At 43.4% G+C, this 17,898-nt stretch overlaps 1 protein-coding gene across 3 annotated transcripts in view; it reads left to right on the top strand.

Annotated features, from left to right (window-relative positions):
• Positions 1-17,898, top strand: part of atg7 (ATG7 autophagy related 7 homolog (S. cerevisiae)) — an 87,625-nt gene that overhangs the window by 21,240 nt on the left and 48,487 nt on the right. For all 3 annotated transcript variants that reach the window (XM_015959077.3, XM_015959076.3, XM_015959075.3), the window contains exons 13-15: positions 1,756-1,950; positions 2,665-2,907; positions 4,766-4,881. In XM_015959077.3, coding sequence (XP_015814563.3) covers positions 1,756-1,950; positions 2,665-2,907; positions 4,766-4,881 — 554 coding nt within the window. The remainder of the gene's footprint in view (positions 1-1,755; positions 1,951-2,664; positions 2,908-4,765; positions 4,882-17,898) is intronic.

Below are 17,898 nucleotides of genomic sequence, written 5' to 3' on the forward strand. Positions count from 1 at the left end.
ATTTACTGGCCAGCACCTGTAGTTCAGCTGTTCAGGACAAAAACTTCCTAATTATTATGAAAGGTTCATTTTAAGATAAAGGACTTTTTAAACAATCAGATGTTTTTGTATGTATTTGCTGCAGGTTATGGGTGTTTTGTTGTGGTAATTGGATTCTGATTACCATTCCTACAGTGTGAATTCACCCCTCTCTTTGCTTAGCAACACTTACGTCAAAGTTAAATGTGAATTCTAGACTTGTTTACAGCTCCCACTCTTCAGATATGGAGAGAGAAGGCAGAAGAGCCACTGATTCAGTAAAACGCTGCACTTCGTCTTAATAAACACGTCATATTTTTTGCACTTTTCAGTCCTTCGCTTGAAATTAAACTTGACATTTCAATTTTCCTCTCAAGGCAAGTTTTGGAAAAAAGCGTAATTCTGCTTTTTTACTGGATTGAAACACAACAGAGTTTTTAGTGGTTACTTTTTCTGAATTTGAATTGTTGGATGACGTTTTTGGACATCACTCTTGACTCACAGATGTGAGCAAAGTTGTTGGTACCCTTCAGTCAAAATGAGAGAAAAACCCACAATGGTCACAGAAATAACTTGAATATGATAAACGTAATAATACAAAAAGCTTTGAAATTTAACCAATGAAAGTCAGACATTGCTTATCAACCAGGCTTCAACTGAATTATTTAATGAAATAAACTGATGGAACAGGCCTGGACAAAAATGACGGTACCCCTAGAAAAGTGATGAAATGTGACCAAAGACACATGTTAATTCAAGGTGTGACTACTAATTAGCACTACGGGTGTCTACAATCTACCAAGTCTACCAAAGGGTACCAACAATTGTGTCCATGTCTGTATATGAGTGCCTCATTCATAATGGTCCATACTTTTCTCCAAGGTTTTCAAACCTCATTTAGTTTATTGTTCTGCTAAATATTTTATTTTATTTGTTATGGTTACCAGACAATATCAAAGTCAAAATCCTTACAAATATAACTAAGGTTACATCTGTACACCTTGCGTGTCCTGGGTCTTCCTTTAGGTCTTTTCCCAGTTGGATGTGCCTGGACAACCTCACCAGGGAGGCGTCCAGGAGGCATCCTAACCAGATGCCCAAGCCACCTCAACTGGCTCCTCTTGCTGTGGAGGAGCAGCGGATCTACTCCAAGCCCCTCCTGGATGAACAGGACAAACGTCTGCTTAGCAAGGAATTGTTACCGTTTTGTTACGCTTGCATTGTTTGATAAACACGCACAAAACTAAAGTATAATAACTAATCTGTAATCCAGCAGCAAATAAACGGGGCAAACCGGCTCAGACAGTGAGAGTAATATTATGTTTAGCTTTCACTGAGACTTACACAGTTGGATGTCTAAACCTTACAAGGTCACTGCATGGTGGCGCAGTGGTTAGCACTGTTGCCTCGCAGCACGAAGGTCGCAGGTTCAAAACTCGCCTTTCTGCGTGGAGTTGCGTGTTCTCCCCATGCATGCGTGGGTTTCCTCCGGGTACTCCGGTTTCCCCCACACATCACAACATGCCCTACAGGTTATAAAAAAAAAAAAATAAAAATAAAAACTTGTACGTCGCTTTGGATAAAAGCGTCTTCGAAATGAATAAACATAAACAAATACAACAAACATACTCCTTCTGTAATACCGGTTATCAAGTACTTCACCTGAGGTTTTCTTCCCTGTTATTTTCTGCTTTCATAGCCATTTCTTTTGTTCCCACTTTTTTTATTTTCCTACAGAATGCACAAGGTTACAATATGAGCATCCCGATGCCTGGCCACCCAGTGGATTTCTCTCAGGCTACTCTCTCTCAGGCTCAGAAGGATGTGCAGCAGCTGGAGAAGCTCATTTCAGACCACGACGTGGTGTTTTTGCTCATGGACACGAGGGAGAGCCGCTGGCTGCCTACAGTAATAGCTGCCAGCAAGAGAAAGGTGGGAATGAAGTGGACAACATGTACTATAAACACAAACACACCAGCGGGTTCTGGCTGGATTGGCTGCTATTAAAGTTCCTCTTTGGATCTTTTACATGCAAACAAAGACTGACATAATGGTGTGTGATGTAAGGGTTGACACCTGCAGTGAAGTGTGCTCAGTGAATTATCATAAAGCTTTGTGAAAATTTTTAGGCACTTTTAGCTCATTAGCTTGCATTGTTCATTTGCTGGGCGCTACGTGTTCACCACTCGTCACAGGAAACAGCTGTTTTCAGCTAAGGCTCTGACGAGTCTGCTGTCCAGCCTTAAAAACGATGGACAGAAATCTGCTTCAGTTTGTCCCCATTCAAGAAGTTTTCTACCATGCGTTCACACACACACACACACACACACACACACACACACACACACACACACACACACACACACACACACACACACACACACACACACACACACACACACACACACACACACACACACACACACACACACACACACACACACACACACACACACACACACATACCTCCAATCGCAGGCTGTTCATGCATTTTTGCGGAGCAGCAAAAGTTTAACCAAACTTTATCGACTAAATAAAACCCAAAGTTTACGTTTAGCTGATCTGAGAATCTGTTTGAAGTTTTCTGTGTCTTCAGTAGCTGAAGAGACAGCTTTGTATAATGTTTCCCATCTTTTAACTCCTCAGCTGGTGATGAATGCCGCCTTAGGCTTTGACACGTTTGTTGTGATGCGTCATGGCCTCAAGAAACCTATGAGTCAGATCATTTCTACCGAGATGGACTCCTCCCCTACGTGTTCGTCTGCTTCCTCTTCGTCCTCCACACCAGCCGGATCAGGGACCCATGTCCCGGGGTCATCTCTGTTCTCCAACATCCCAGGACATAAGCTGGGCTGCTACTTCTGCAATGATGTGGTGGCACCGGGAGATGTGAGGAAAACACACAACAATAACACACTTACCTCATAAAACATCTACACACGACACATTCATGTGTTTTCTACAAAATAAAAAAATCATTAGATTAAAGTTGATTTAAGAACTATTTTATGTCATGATTACCCAAATAATTACCTTTTGATCATTATTTTGAGCAGCCGCCGTTGCTGCTTTAGCTCTTTTATCTTGCTGTGTTCTAGTTGCAGAACCAAATAATTCTTAAGGTTGGTGAAAACCAAAATGAATGACTTTTGGACTTTAAAGCTACAATGGCAAATTTGGAAAACAAATTAACTTTAAACTATCTTTTCATGCCTCTTAACAACATTCTAACAAAGTATGGCTATAAATATATTGTGGATATAAAAGGTCTCTCGCATTTGTCTGAAGACATTCACCAATCCACCGGAAGCAGCTATTGGACCATCTGGTTGCTGGTCTGGCTTAACCACCGCACTTCCCTGGGTCCTCCATTAATTACACACTCACGTATTTAGCAACAGAACACCACTACTGTGAGAGGTTCTCCGCTCAATAATTAAAGGAAGGAGAAACAGCTGGCTGCTACCACTTCAGCTTTAGGACAAACTACCAGAGTCCCAAAAAGAAAAACACCATTTGACGTCACGAATGATGATTGGACCTAGAAAATGGCGACTGGTGTTTAGCACTATCTAGTTTCATCTGGCATCGCAGATTGCAGGGAAGCTACCCGAGAGGAGGGTTGAGTGTTGCATGACCGACACAACAGCAGCATTCTCTGGCGGAAGCCGGTATTGAACCTGCAACCTTCTGATCATTGGACAACTCGCTCTACGTCATGAGCTACTGCTGCCCCTAAAATGGGCATAATTGACACATTTCACCTGCATATAGTTATTTTCTGTACTTCCTGTGTTTCATTATGACATAAAGACAAAAGTGACTCTAAAATCGACCTGTACGCTTGTCATAATCACACCTTTCTTCATCACCACATTCTGCCTGTGTCCCCTGATAGTCTTTGTCTTTGCCTTTTTTCCCGTCCCTCATTACCTTTTCACAAGAGCAGCATGAAAGGTCCATTTGTCAGTCCTGAGAAGTCACAGAGCCATTTGTACGAAACTTGCTTCATTCAACTTTTGGTTCCATAAATACTAGCTGGCTCCCTTCAACAGTTTCAGGTTGCAGTAATATTATAATCAAAATTAAGGCCAACTGCAATTCCTCACTAAACCTGAAATGTAGATGTGTTTTATCTAGGTGAATTAATTAAAAATGTTAAAGAGACTATTAATCTGGCTCGTTAGCTCCGTGATCTGTCTTGTATTTTTACATAAATCTCACCACCGTGCCACCAATCAGTCATCATAAAGAAATGAAACATACTCTGGACCTTTTCTTCTGTTGATTGGCTTGCCACTCTCTTTGTTCACAGTTTAATATTCTAAAGTCTGTTAGTGAATGTGTAGTTTTGCACACACTAATGGCTCATGCTTCAGTCCATTAGCTGTGCCCGCTTATCGTTTCAGGTGGTTGCAGAAGCCAATTCTGTGAAAGAGGGTGAAACAGCCAATGACAGAGACACATTAATGTTTCCATTTATGAAAAGGCTGGCATCAATAAAAGCTAATTTAGCTGAAAAAACACCAACATTAGCCAACGTACGATCATCAATGTGTGATCCGGGACTTGGCCTATAGTCCTTTTAAACATGAGCATCATCTCGATGTGGTTCCATCCCTTCTAAAAGCCCTTTGGGTAAACTTGTTGGGTTTTATGAATTGACTTTTGTGTCAGCGCTTAATCCATGATTAAATTATTTCTGTTTATCTGTTGGCAGTTCATTTGTTCTGTTGTTTTTTAATAGTCTACCAGAGATCGAACCCTGGATCAGCAGTGCACAGTCAGCAGACCAGGCCTTGCCATGATTGCTGGAGCTCTGGCTGTGGAGCTGATGATTTCCATTCTGCAGCATAGCGAAGGGTAAGTAAGGGTATAGCCACGTTGGCCCGGTAAATGTAATAATAGTAGCACATCTGGTTGTGGATATATAGTGGGGTCATTTAAAGAAGTGTTATCCAGTACCTCAAAGAACAAAATGAGCACCCTCTAATGGCGGGCTGCAGTATTTTTAAGGGTCTGAGGGCAGTCTCTGTGCCATCACAGACTTACCTTTAGCTTGGACATAACTTGCTTTTTTTTGCGATTGAAGCCATGCTCCTTAAGTGTTTTTCACAAGCCGCTCCTAAAGGTGTCTGTCCCTAACAGTCCCCGTGAACTGTCTGGTGATTTGAGTTTCAGATCTAACAGAGAGAAGCTCTCAGAGCTCTGCATCACTCCAGTTTACCATCTCACCTGATTGTTTACAAAAGCAAAACCTATGCCTGTGTTTACTTTAATTTTCAATATAGTTGCAGACCGGTGATCATGTCACCACCCTCTAAGGCTTGATCTGCATTCACAAGTTCGACGTTGCGCAATATTACCACCAAGCTTGGCGTCACGAATGCAGCAAAATTCCCACATCATCATGCTGCCATAACGCTTTCTTAAGGCACACCATGGCGGCAGTATTACGCAAATTTTTCCGGCATGGTGTGTTATGAAAGCAGCTTTTGAATACGCACAACTCTATTACACAATTTATCATCAAGGTGTGGAAAGCATTTCAAGCAAAATGGCTAAAATGTTTTACAAAAGAGACAATCCATTGAACCTTGAAGTTTAAAGTGTCACCGGGCAGCTTTGGCATACTTTAACACCCACTAGTGTCAGTTTTAAATCACTGTCATAAAAGCAAACTATTTTCTCCTTCATTCTGCTTGTGTGCCTGTTTTCTAACCAGCTGACCACATATTTAAGTTATACTTGAGCGCAATATCATGATTGCGAGGCATAAACAATGCTCCGGTTGGCAGCCACGGTGAAAAGGCTCACTAAAAAACACACAAACGTCTCAAAATAATAGAAGTTACAAAGCTAAATACGTTTAGAGCAGAACATTGACCCAGAGGTTCCCTGATCGAGCAGATGCATGAGAATACACTTAATGACAGTTCAGAGACGTAGCAAGCTAGTGGCTAATGCTAGCAGCTAGCTGCTATAATCGAGTATGGTGTGCTTCCTCAAAGCTAAACCAACCAACACACTGCTTTAAACCTGCTCTTGGTGTGTCTGTCGTGCCAACAGAAGCAGACTAGCAAATAGCGTGACTCGGCTGAGAAAAAAATGTGCCGGTAGACGCGTCCAGAAATAAGGGCACAGGTGATAGAACGTAAGTAGAGGGTTCTACGATCTCCAAGCTTTGGTAGATCGCCATCACTTTATAATCCTTAACAATCTCATATAGTCAGATCACATGGCCCTACTTCAGGCCCCAGGGAGACTCAAGTTGCAAATGCGGTATCTCTCCCACATAGAGCAGAAGGGGCTGAGTATTCATTCACCCTTTAAAGGGTAGTTTTAGCATCTACTGGCTCATGAAAATGATATGAAAATATGACACAGTTTCTTGGAGTACCTTTAAATGTTTGATTAATGAATAAACATACTTGTTCTAATATTTTGTCTTATTAACTTTTCGTAAACAATGTACTGTCACCAGTGTGTGACTTTGCCACCGGTTTTACAGCCCGCAACTATTTAAATCTTGGAACACCACACTTTTCAGTCAGTATTGAGAAACTTGCGCAAAAACAAAAAAGGAAATCCATTTTTATGACAATAAGTTCAGGATTGGATTGTTTCTGATGACTTAGAATCTACACCAACATTCTTATAGTCTCTTGTGTCCAGCAGCTGTTCCTTCTGTACTCTTGCTGGTGTTTTGATTTATCTTTCTTGATTACCACTTGTTTATGTCCCTTTATCTTGAGCATTTTGCCTCAAATCATTCTGGTTTCCTGCTGATATTTTGTCCTGTGGAGCTCCATCTGTTCACTACGTTTGCCTAAGTCTCAAACTGACTCAAACAAACCTCCTACAAGCTCTTGCAGACATCAGACACTTCTCAGCCCTCGTAAGTAGCGCTTATCATCAGTTGCCATCTGAAATGGCACAAAGCTCACCACACTTCACTCTGGGCTTAACTGTGAGAAAGATGTTGGCTTTTTGGTGGAGGACTACTACAGCTGAGGTTTGACTGCAATGCAGGCATTTTCAGCTATTTGTTTGCGGCAAAGCTCTCCTCTGATACTGGGGCTCAGTGAACTCTTGAGGTCCCTTTGCAATTTGTAGCTGCTGGATGTTTCCCAGCACCTAGTTTATCTCTTTTTTTTTGGTAAAGAGGATATTTCCATGCCTATTGAGTGCGTAGTCATGTGTGCCCGGTGTGTGTTTGTGGTGTCGTGTGTGTTTGTTTTCTGGAGAAAGCTGTACTAAAGAGCCCACTTGCTGGGTCTGATAAGGCAGCTATTTTATCCCAGAGTGTTTTGAGATGCACTAAGCTGTTACACAGCTGTTCTTCCTGTCCTAGATAAAATGCTTAGAGGGCAAAGAAGAGAAGGAGAGTTTTAATGTGCTCTCTGTAGTATTCATTTTTGAACACAAAGATCCCTAAAATATTTGCATTATCTCTTTATTTATTATTTCACTAAATGTGTTTATTCCTTCTTTTAGACCTACTTTGCCTTTTTGGTCCTTTGCTGTAACTCTAAAATCTGACTTTCTACCAGATGTGGGCTTTATATTTTTTGACACAAAGCATTTTGGCAGGCATTTATGAATTTCTAAAAGCCACTGCTCTAGAGTCCCATCAAGGCTCCGAGTCTCCTGCTGTGACGGACGGCGGTGCCTCCAACACCACTCACTCCCAGACAGGCAGGCGCTCAGGACGCATCATCCGCTCCGATCACGGGACAGCTTTTTATTCTAGCCTGTCCAAAAGCGCTATCATGGCGGAAGAGAGCCGGGGAAGCGGGGGAAACAAGCCAACCCGAGGAGAACCGAGGCAAGGGACTGGAAAGTCTCAACAAAGTTGCAGAGGGATGTGGTGCAAGGAGATGTTGCTGCAGAAGAGTCCATCGTTTCTGCTTCTTTGGATAGTTTGATAGTTTCGTTTTAACCCCCTGGACACAGGCGTTGCAGATTTGCAACAGTTACAGTTGCAGTTACTCCACATACGTATTTCATGAGCATTTTTAACTCAGAAGTACCCCTAAAGGACTTAGTTGTTCGTCCTTTTATCAAAACTTATTTTGAGCCTGAGAGGGTTAAGACAAACAATTGAACACTTTGGAGTTTTTATGCACATTGAGTTGATATTTCTGTCACGTTTTTGTGGTTTTCGAAGAGAAACTGCAGAGATAAACTTTTAGTTTGAGTCAGGTTCAGGAGCTTCACACCTGGACTCGCGCATAAACATACATGAAATCCTCAGGGCTTCAGGGCTTTTGCCCCTATCTTCTCTGTAGATATTTAGACTTTTCCTGCATTTTGCAGAAGTTTTTTAATCTCTATGTGGCGTTTGGGTGCAAGAGGTTTGGATCTTTCAGTGGCTTCAATTTGTGATTGTATCTCATCATTATGTGACACTTTTACTGGTGGGTTTTGCAAATTCACAGCTTTATTTAGCATTTTAATTGTTTTAAGATAGAAACAGGAGTAATGTAATACACTTACTAGAGCTCATTATCAAATATATTTACTAAAAAATAGTAATGATATTAAAACATTGATTTATTTTAAATTATATGCTTTCTCCACTTCAGATCACCAAAAAGATAAATGAACGTTCCCCTGATTTAACACATTCAGCTCTATGTAAAATAGGATTATTTTCCCCACAGCTTCCATGGACAAGGAACAGAATCTTTTAAAACTGGATAGATCACTTAGAAATTGTTAAACCTCTTGCTGTCCAAGAAAACAGAATATTTGATTTTCCAATATACAGTTCAGCCCAAATTTACCTTTTGTTAATCGCAAGTGAATTTGAGTTTGGTCGACATCTAGCAGGAAATTATCATTTTAAAAAAAATCAGAAAAGGCTGTAAAACATCATTTGAGATGTCAAAGATTAAAAGGATGGTTCTGAAGTGAGGACTCCCCTGAAGCCTGATAAAAAGGAAAAAGGGTATCTGGCATAAAAGCACAGTGAACAGCAAACACTTTCTGTATAATGCTGACATTCTGGCTCTAATTCCAAATAAAATGCATAATGTGCCTAGCTAAACATGTAGTCAAATCACAGCAGCATGTTGTTTTTGCCTGCGTGTGAGTAATCAATAGCAAAGTATGTCATTAACCACTGGGTGAATTTTTATGAAACTCAGAGAGCAATAACTTCTGAAGTCTGAAGATTGATTAATTTAGTCTTCTGAGATCTCTTGACCTTCTGGTTCTGGAGAAGTGAGCTTGTCGTGGAGAAAACAAGTGAAATAAATGTTACATGCATGATGCTTCAAGTAAATCTCTTCAAACTCGCTCTCTTCTGGGATTATAAAGTTTTACATTCTCTGCTCAAGCGGGTGGTTTCTAACTTTGTCAGAACCTGCGCTCATCATGTTAGCGGCACAGCTACAAGACACCAGCCAAACTAGGTCCACACGACTGAAACATTCAGTCCCTTATTTTCAACATCATTTGCGGTATCCTCCCTCTCTTTATTTCCATTTGGGGCACGTTTTTCAGGCTGACGCTATGCTAACATTAGCTGTCAGTAGCACGTCCTTGCTAACCTGACATCAGGTTAGCAAGTTATCCCTGATAACCTGACATAGCTCAGATAGTTTTACTTATACTGAGTTTAAATGTGGTGTGGTGATAGCTGAGAGTAATTTAAATTAAACAATCAGAGCATTAAAAGAACACCTTTGCTTGAAAATTGACCATTCCTTAAAAAATTCAGAAAACCACTGGACAGATTAGGAAGTCTTTACCAATGCATCTACAACTGATTCAAGATGGCTGCCACTGCCAATCAGCATCTGCAAACACTAAAATGATTACCACCAAAACTTGCTACAATTATTTTAACAGATTGAGCTAAGGCTTTGATGTGGTGGTATCTGAGATTCATTCATGCTGCTCATTAATTGTCCAACATATTGCATGAGATTTCCCAAAAATCTTAGTCTAAAACTTAAAAAGCTGGTTTCTTCTAGGAAAGCTAGGACCCTTTGTTTTGTTTTACTGTGAATCTTTCTCTAGCAATGTACTGCAGCAAAGAAATTTCATTTCCAGTATTTTTCAGTTCATTTTGTTTCTATTTCCATGCTTAGACAAACTCACTTGCTTCTTTTGTTTAATTCTTCTAAGGGAAATGCTGCTTCTAAACAATTATTAATAAGCCCAGATCCTTTCTGCAGAACCAGATGAAAATGAAGATGTGCCAGTGCTTGGCTTAGATTCTTTTCAGTCTCAACTCGGTCTGAAAGGAAGGAGCATGTCATTTTTAGCAGCACATTGTGAACACCTGGTGTGCTCTCTTGTTGGCTCGAGAGCCAAAGGCTTTACTGCCTTTTGTTTTCCACTGCCACCGGCCACAGTGCAAAGCATAATTATGAAGTACATGGAGTTCACAATGTCAAGAAAAACAATGTCAGGACCTGCTAAGTGCCTGAATAGAAGGTAACTGTTGTTCATTTCTTGGTGCTTCAAAATTTTTCGCCTTTTATCCAAAAGGCTTCCTCGGTTCTCTCCGACCTCCTGCTGAGTCACACTTAAGCTAAAGCTATCAGAATGATAAGTAACACTATTTTAAGGACAGCCGTGTTCACATGTCTGCACAGGGAAGAAAGATTTTTCTGGTTCTAGAGAAGATTGGAGGAAGACGTATATGTTAAATGTGATAAAACCTGCATTACAATACAGTTGTATCGTGTATCACTTATCCAACACTTATAATGCAGTCCTGACTCTGCACCCTTGGAGGTTTCACAACCATTTACACCTTAAAATATGTGAGTGAAGCACTTTACATGTTGGTCAGAGAGGCAAAAAACTTCTCTTATTTACAGGTGATAATGACTAGAGTTGGGCATTGTTTGATTTTGAACGATTCCAATTCCTTGTTTCGATTCAGGTTCCTATCGATTCCCGATTCCGATTCTTTCAAGACATGACATGTTTTAAATGAGCCAGCTAACCACAAGTCCTACTTGATGAAATAATCTTAACTTCAACATGAATTTTTATTCTATGAACAATAACATCGCCTTCACTTAGACAAAAACATGTTTTGGAGAAGAAAAGCAAAAGACTTGCAGCACAACCAGTGTGTTTGTTTCTGACCACAACCAAAGTCTGAAAGAAGCCTCTGGGATGAGAGGCTAAATGTCTCCAACATATCCAGAAACATCCAGCTGTTTTCAGCTAAAACTCTCAGGATGATCATGTCCAGGATGACTGAGAACTACACCTCCATACTGCAGCAGCATTCAGTCATAACAGAAAGTGAAACTTAAATGTAGCTGGCTGCGTCTGACTGCTGACGCTTCGTGTGTGTTTTTATTTCTGCAGTGAGACAAACTCACCTCACACCATCCAGAGTTTGTTCTTTAAAGCTTCCATTAAATCCACCGTGTTGACGTATTTTAACTAGTTTCCTCTACGCTGCAGGAGTTAAAGTTTACATTACAGAGTTAAAGTTCGGCAGACACATTTGGGTGGGGGGAGGGTGAACTTGGTGCTGCACACTGACAGCTGGTGAAATCAGCTCTGAAAAGCCTTGATCAAAATTTACAGATCAAGTTTATTTTTCACGGAGATCGCCGCGGATTCCTCTTCCGGTCGGCATTCTAGGAATCAAAACTAGGAATCGAAATAAAAAACTTTGAACGATTCCGGGAAAAACTAACAGCTGGAACCGGTTCCAATCGATGCTCGATGCCCAACCCTATTAATGACCCACAGGATTAATGGGTGGGTCGGTCAAACATATGTGACCTCAGTGAGCCTAAACTAAATGTTCTGTGGTTGTCTTAAAACGGCCCTATACTTTAAAACTGCCTTTAACTTATTGTTGTTGAATGTTGGGCAGCTTTGGGTGTTTAATGTAGCATACCCAAAAACCTGTTCCATCTTGATCTGCCTTCTTATGCAATTTAGCCCTTTTTTAATGGCTGCAGGGAAACAGTTTGTTTGGAGAAAAGCGGGTTTAACATGTCATCAGCTTAGACCAGGGGTCAGCAACCTGTTCCCATCAAAGAGCCATTATTACCTGTTTCCCACAGTAAAGAAAACACTGGGAGCCACAGCAGAGAGCTGCTTCAACCAATCACAACAGGTGACAGCAGCCAATACCGGTCACTTGTGTATGTCAAAGTTATCTTTCAACAGAAGATAATCAAAAAAATGATTTGTATAAAATGGATCCAGAAGTTGCAGCCCGTCTCTACCTCCAAAATTTAGACATTTTTCACCCTGTTAGTGGTTTTACTGAGCAGGTGCCACTTTTGTCAAAAATATTTATTTTAAAAACATGTTTAAACTGTTCAGAATACAAATTCAAGCTTTGTCATGTTTGATTGTTGTAATTAAATTTTGTAGGTGAGGAAGGTAGAAAAAGGATCTGATCTATTTGTTTTTCCCTCATTTACAGTGACGGAGATAACGGCGCAGTGCACCTGGCTCTGGTGTTAATCAAATTAAATTTTATCTCTTTGCAACAATTTTCACAAGAAAACAAAACAGTTAAAAGCAGGGCTTGTGTTGACCGGATAGTTCCCGTATTTGACTGTTTATTTTGACGACAAAAGAATAGAAATAATTACCCCGACACATGCAGACGAACTGACATTTTATTTGTTACGCACATCGCAGATGTAGCTAAATCATGCAAGAAAAGATTCCCATCTGAACATCTCAACTGGACACCGCTCAGCGCAGCTCGCTGTCAGTGCGTATGTAAGGTGCACAGCGAGCTGAAGATGTGGAGAGGGGCTTGGAGCGAGTCGCAGAACCAGAGCGCATGCGGGAAGATCCCTCCCACTGAAGCGAATGTTTTCCAAACCCCGTCTCTCAGAGAGACTTGTCACTTAGAAAATGTTCCTGATGATGAAACTTTGGCTGAATAGCACTTGTTCCTGTCTCCAATGTGGCAACGCATCCAGGAGCCTGTCTGAGGAGAAGTCCAGAATCTCGTATCCTCTTCAACTCAGAAAGCGCCTATGATTACGCACAAGCAGGACCCGTCAACCCGGTCTCACAGTAAGACTGGGATGGACCTGTTCAAGTTTACGCAGAAAATCTTTACATTTAGAATTGGCATACAGATATAAAATTAATGCAGTAAAATATTAAGCATTTTGTTTAAATATCCATTCATTATTTTACAAGCACAGAGAGCCGCATCAGATGGATGGAAGAGCTGCATGCGGCTCCAGTGTTGCCGGTTGCTGACCCCTGGCTTAGACACATACCTTTAAAGACCAAGTGCACTAAGAAGCAATTTTTACTTGTTATTTTTTAAATATAATCAGTCACTCTGAGTTTAGCATGCAGGCCAAGTGTGAAAATTGCCTTCTACCCCAATTTCCCGAATTAACCACCAATAGAAAATAGACGAGGAAATGCTCAGATTAGAAACGTCAGTCAATTCCATGTCACATTGGAAATTAACATTCATGTACTCATGTATCTTGCTTGGCTTGCAAGTGAAAGGGCTGTTGTTGAGTTAGTGTCCAGGAGAGAGCAGAGCACATCTCAGCTAGTAGAAGCTAACTATTAGCATTAGCAGTTATGCCACATGGCAGAAATTCATCAGGCTTGTGTTATTTGTGGTGCTAATACATCAGCTTTCCAAAGCAATTGAGTCAGGTAGTTACATTGCTGTTAGACAATCAGAGGCGTCGTCATCGTCTTCCTCCGCTTATCCGGGTCCGGGTCGCGGGGGCAGCATCCCAACTAGGGAGCTCCAGACCGTCCTCTCCCCGGCCTTCTCCACCAGCTCCTGCGGCAAGACCCCAAGGCGTTCCCGGACCAGCTTGGAGATGTAACCTCTCCAGCGTGTCCTGGGTCGACCCGGGGCCTCCTGCCGGCAGGACATGCCCGAAACACCTCCCCGGGGAGGCGTCCAGGAGGCATCCTGACCAGATGCCCAAACCACCTCAACTGGCTCCTTTCAATCCGGAGGAGCAGCGGTTCTACTCCGAGTCCCTCCCGAATGTCCGAGCTCCTCATCCTATCTCTAAGGCTGAGCCTGGCCACCCTACAGAAGAAACTCATTTCGGCCGCTTGTGTCCACGATCTCGTTCTTTCGGGCATAACCCAAAGCTCATGACCAAAGGTGAGGATTGGGACGTAGATCGACCGGTAAATCGAGAGCCTGGCTTTCTGGCTCACCTCCCTCTTCACCACGACAGATCAGCTCAGCGTCCGCATCACTGCAGACGCTGAACCAATCCGCCTGTCGATCTCCCGATCCCTCCTACCCTCACTCGTGAACAAGACCCCGAGATACTTAAACTCCTCCACTTGAGGTAGGACCTCTCCCCCGACCCAGAGTTGGCAAGCCACCCTTTTCCGGTCGAGAACCATGGTCTCAGATTTGGAGGTGCTGATCCTCATCCCAGCCGCTTCACACTCGGCTGCGAACCTACCCAGCAAGAGCTGAAGGTCAGAGCTGGATGAAGCTAGGAGTACCACATCATCCGCAAAAAGCAGAGACGAGATTCTCCTGCCACCAACTCGACACACTCCACACCACGGCTGCGCCTAGAAATTCTGTCCATAAAGGTAATGAACAGAACCGGTGACAAAGAGCAGCACTGGCGGACTCCAACCCTCACTGGAAACAGGTCCGACTTACTACCGGCTATGCAGACCAAACTCATGCTCCTCTGGTAAAGGGACTGAATGGCCCTTAACAGAAAGTCACCCACCCCATACTCCCGGAGCGTCCCCCACAGGGTGCCCCTGGGGACACGGTCATAAGCCTTCTCCAAATCCACAAAACACGTGGATTGGTTGGGCAAACTCCCTTGCCCCCTCCATCACCCTTGCAAGGGTATAGAGCTGGTCCAAAGTTCCATGGCCAGGACAAAAACCACATTGCTCCTCCTCAATCTGAGTCAACTATCGATCAGACCCTCCTCTCCAGTACCTTGGTGTAGACCTTCCCTGGCAGGCTGAGGAGTGTGATCCCTATAGTTAGAACACACCCTCAGGTCACCCTTCTTAAAGATGGGGACCACCACCCCGGTCTGCCACTCCACAGGAACTGCCCCCGATGACCACGCAATGTTGCAGAGACATGTCAACCATGACAGCCCTACAACATCCATAGCCTTGAGATACCCAGGATGAACCTCATCCGCCCCCGGGGCTCCGCCGCTGTGTAGTTGTTTGACTACCTCAGCAACTTCTGCCCCCGAGATTGGACAGTCTGTCCCCAGGTCTCCCGGCTCTGGTTCCTCCTCGGAATGCGCATAGGTGGGATTGAGGAGCTCCTCAAAGTATTCCTTCCACCGTCCCGACTATAGCCCCAGTTGACATTAGCAGCTCCCCATCCCCACTGTAAACTGTGTGAGCGAGTTGCTGCCTTCCTCTCCAGAGGCGCCGGACAGTTTGCCAGAACCTCTTGGGAGCCGATCGATAGTCTTTCTCCATGGCCTCACCAAACTCCTCCCATGCCCGAGATTTTCCCTCGGCAACTGCCACTGCTGCACCCCGCTTGGCTACCTCCGGAGACCCACAGACCAGCCACGCCCTGTAGGCCTCCTTCTTCAGCCTGACGGCTTCCCGAACCTCTGGTGTCCACCAGTGGGTATGGGGGTTGCCACCACGACTGGCACTGGCCACCTTGCGACCACAGCTAGCAACAGCCCGCTCAACAATTGCAGAGTGGAACAAGGCCCACTCGGAGTCAATGTCCCCCCGCTGCTCTCGGGACGCGGTCAAAGCTCTGCCGGAGGTGGGAGTTGAAGACCGTCTTAACAGGTTCTTCTGCCAGGCGTTCCCAGCAGACCCTCCCTATGCGTTTGGGTCTGCCAGGTCTACGTGGCATCTTCCCCTGCCATCTGATCCAACTCACCACCAGGTGGTGATCAGTTGACAGCTCCGCTCCTCTCTTCACTCGGGTGTCCAAAACATATGGCTGCAGGTCAGATGATACAACTACAAAATCTATCATCGACCTGTGACCTAGGCTGCCCTGGTACCAAGTGTACCGATGGGCGTCCTTATGTTCGAACATGGTGTCCGTTATGGCCAAACTGCGGCTTGCACAGAAGTCCAATAATGAAACACCACTTGAGTTCAGATCAGGCGGGCCGTTCCTCCCAATCACACCCCTCCAGGTCACGCCGTCATTGCCCACGTGAGCATTGAAGTCCCCCAGCAGGACAATGGAGTCCCCTGATGGAGCACTATCTAGCACTCGTCCCAGGGACTCCAAAAATGGTGGGTACTCTGAACTGATATTTGGCCCATAAGCACAAACAACAGTCAGGACTCGTTCCCCGACCCAAAGGCGCAGGGAAGCTACCCTCTCGTCCCCCTGGGTAAACCCCAACACACAGGCAGAGAGTCTTGGGGCTAACAAAAAGCCAACCCTAGCCCTCCGCCTCTCACCCGGAGCAACTCCAGCAAAGGAGAGTGTCCAACCCCTCTCAAGGACTTGGGTTCCAGAGCCAATGCTATGTGTCGAGGTGAGTTCGACTTTATCTAGCCGGTACCGCTCAACCTCTGCCACAAGCTCCTGCTCCTTCCCTGCCAGAGAGGTGACGTTCCATGTCCCAAAAACCAGTTTTCTTGTTCGGGGATCGGACCGCCAAGGCTCCCGCCTTGGTCTGCCCTCCGATCCACATTGCACCGGATCCTTCATGTTCCTCCTGCGGGTGGTGGGTCCACAATCAGAGGCAAGATGTCCAAATATCCGGAAATAAGACTCCAAAACTTGCTGTGTTCTGCTCCCCTCTGCTCTGTTTCCCTTCTAGTTCCTGAAACAGGAGCTTGAGCACTTTTGCACCACAGAGATTGACCAACAAGGCATTCATTTATTCTACATACCACAGCAAATGCATAAAAAAGAGAGAACTTGGCCCTTAAATTTGCATGTTCCAAGCACATCAACATCAACAATATTTACAGTGTGGTGCTAAAATTTGGGCATCCTTGTTAATCTTCATGATTTGTCTGTATAAATGATTGTTATGATAAAAGATGCCAGTTAAATTAATCATATAGGAGACACACACAGTGATGTTTGAGAAGTGAAACAAAGTTTATAGGATTTGCAGTAAGTGCAACAATTGTCTAAACAAAACTAGGCAGGTGCATAAATTTGGGCACTGTTGTCATTTTATTGATTCCAAAACCTTTAGAATAATTGGAACACAAAATAAGCCCAGTGACCTTTGACCTCCATACACAGGGGAATCCAGTTATGAGAAAGAGTATTTAATACCATCAGTGTGTGAATGTGTGTTTGAATGGATGAATAATTCACTCTAGTGTTAAGTGCTTTGGAGTGCTCTGACTCTAAAAGGTGCTATACATGTGCGGGTTATTTATCATTCATCAGGACTCCTGGGCCATTATGAGCCCCAGCAAAGTTTTAAAGCAGAGGCTTCAATAATGGTTTCTGATTGTAAACTAACAAAAAAGGTTGTTCTATGACCCCTTTTATTCCATCCTACTAAAACACTAGAAAATTATCCCAGTTGAGTTTTATTGAATGATTTCCAAAACTTTAATGGATGAAAACTGCTTTGATATGTTAGAAAGCATCATAAGAAGCTAAAGTGACCCCAGGTGCTCTGCCTGATGGCTACCGTCTATGTGAAATGGTAATTCTGGCACCAACATCCAACAATAGCGGCTATAGCAGACGTTGCCCAACCATGGATTTCATAAACACAGCTCAGGGCACACAAATAGAAGTTTGTTTAGTCCCTTTTCAAAAGCCCAACTTGGTTATGAGTTCTGAGGTTGAATGAGACAAAAACAGTGACCCATTTGGACACAAGGGATTTGCTTTGTTGGCAACAGAAAAGAGAACGTCACATCATCTGAAACTGTTTGCGATCAGGCGTGCGTGAGGATGCAAATTAATATTTG

The sequence above is a fragment of the Nothobranchius furzeri genome, chromosome 3 (genome assembly GCF_043380555.1).
Source record: "Nothobranchius furzeri strain GRZ-AD chromosome 3, NfurGRZ-RIMD1, whole genome shotgun sequence".
Taxonomy (NCBI): Eukaryota; Metazoa; Chordata; class Actinopteri; order Cyprinodontiformes; family Nothobranchiidae; genus Nothobranchius; species Nothobranchius furzeri.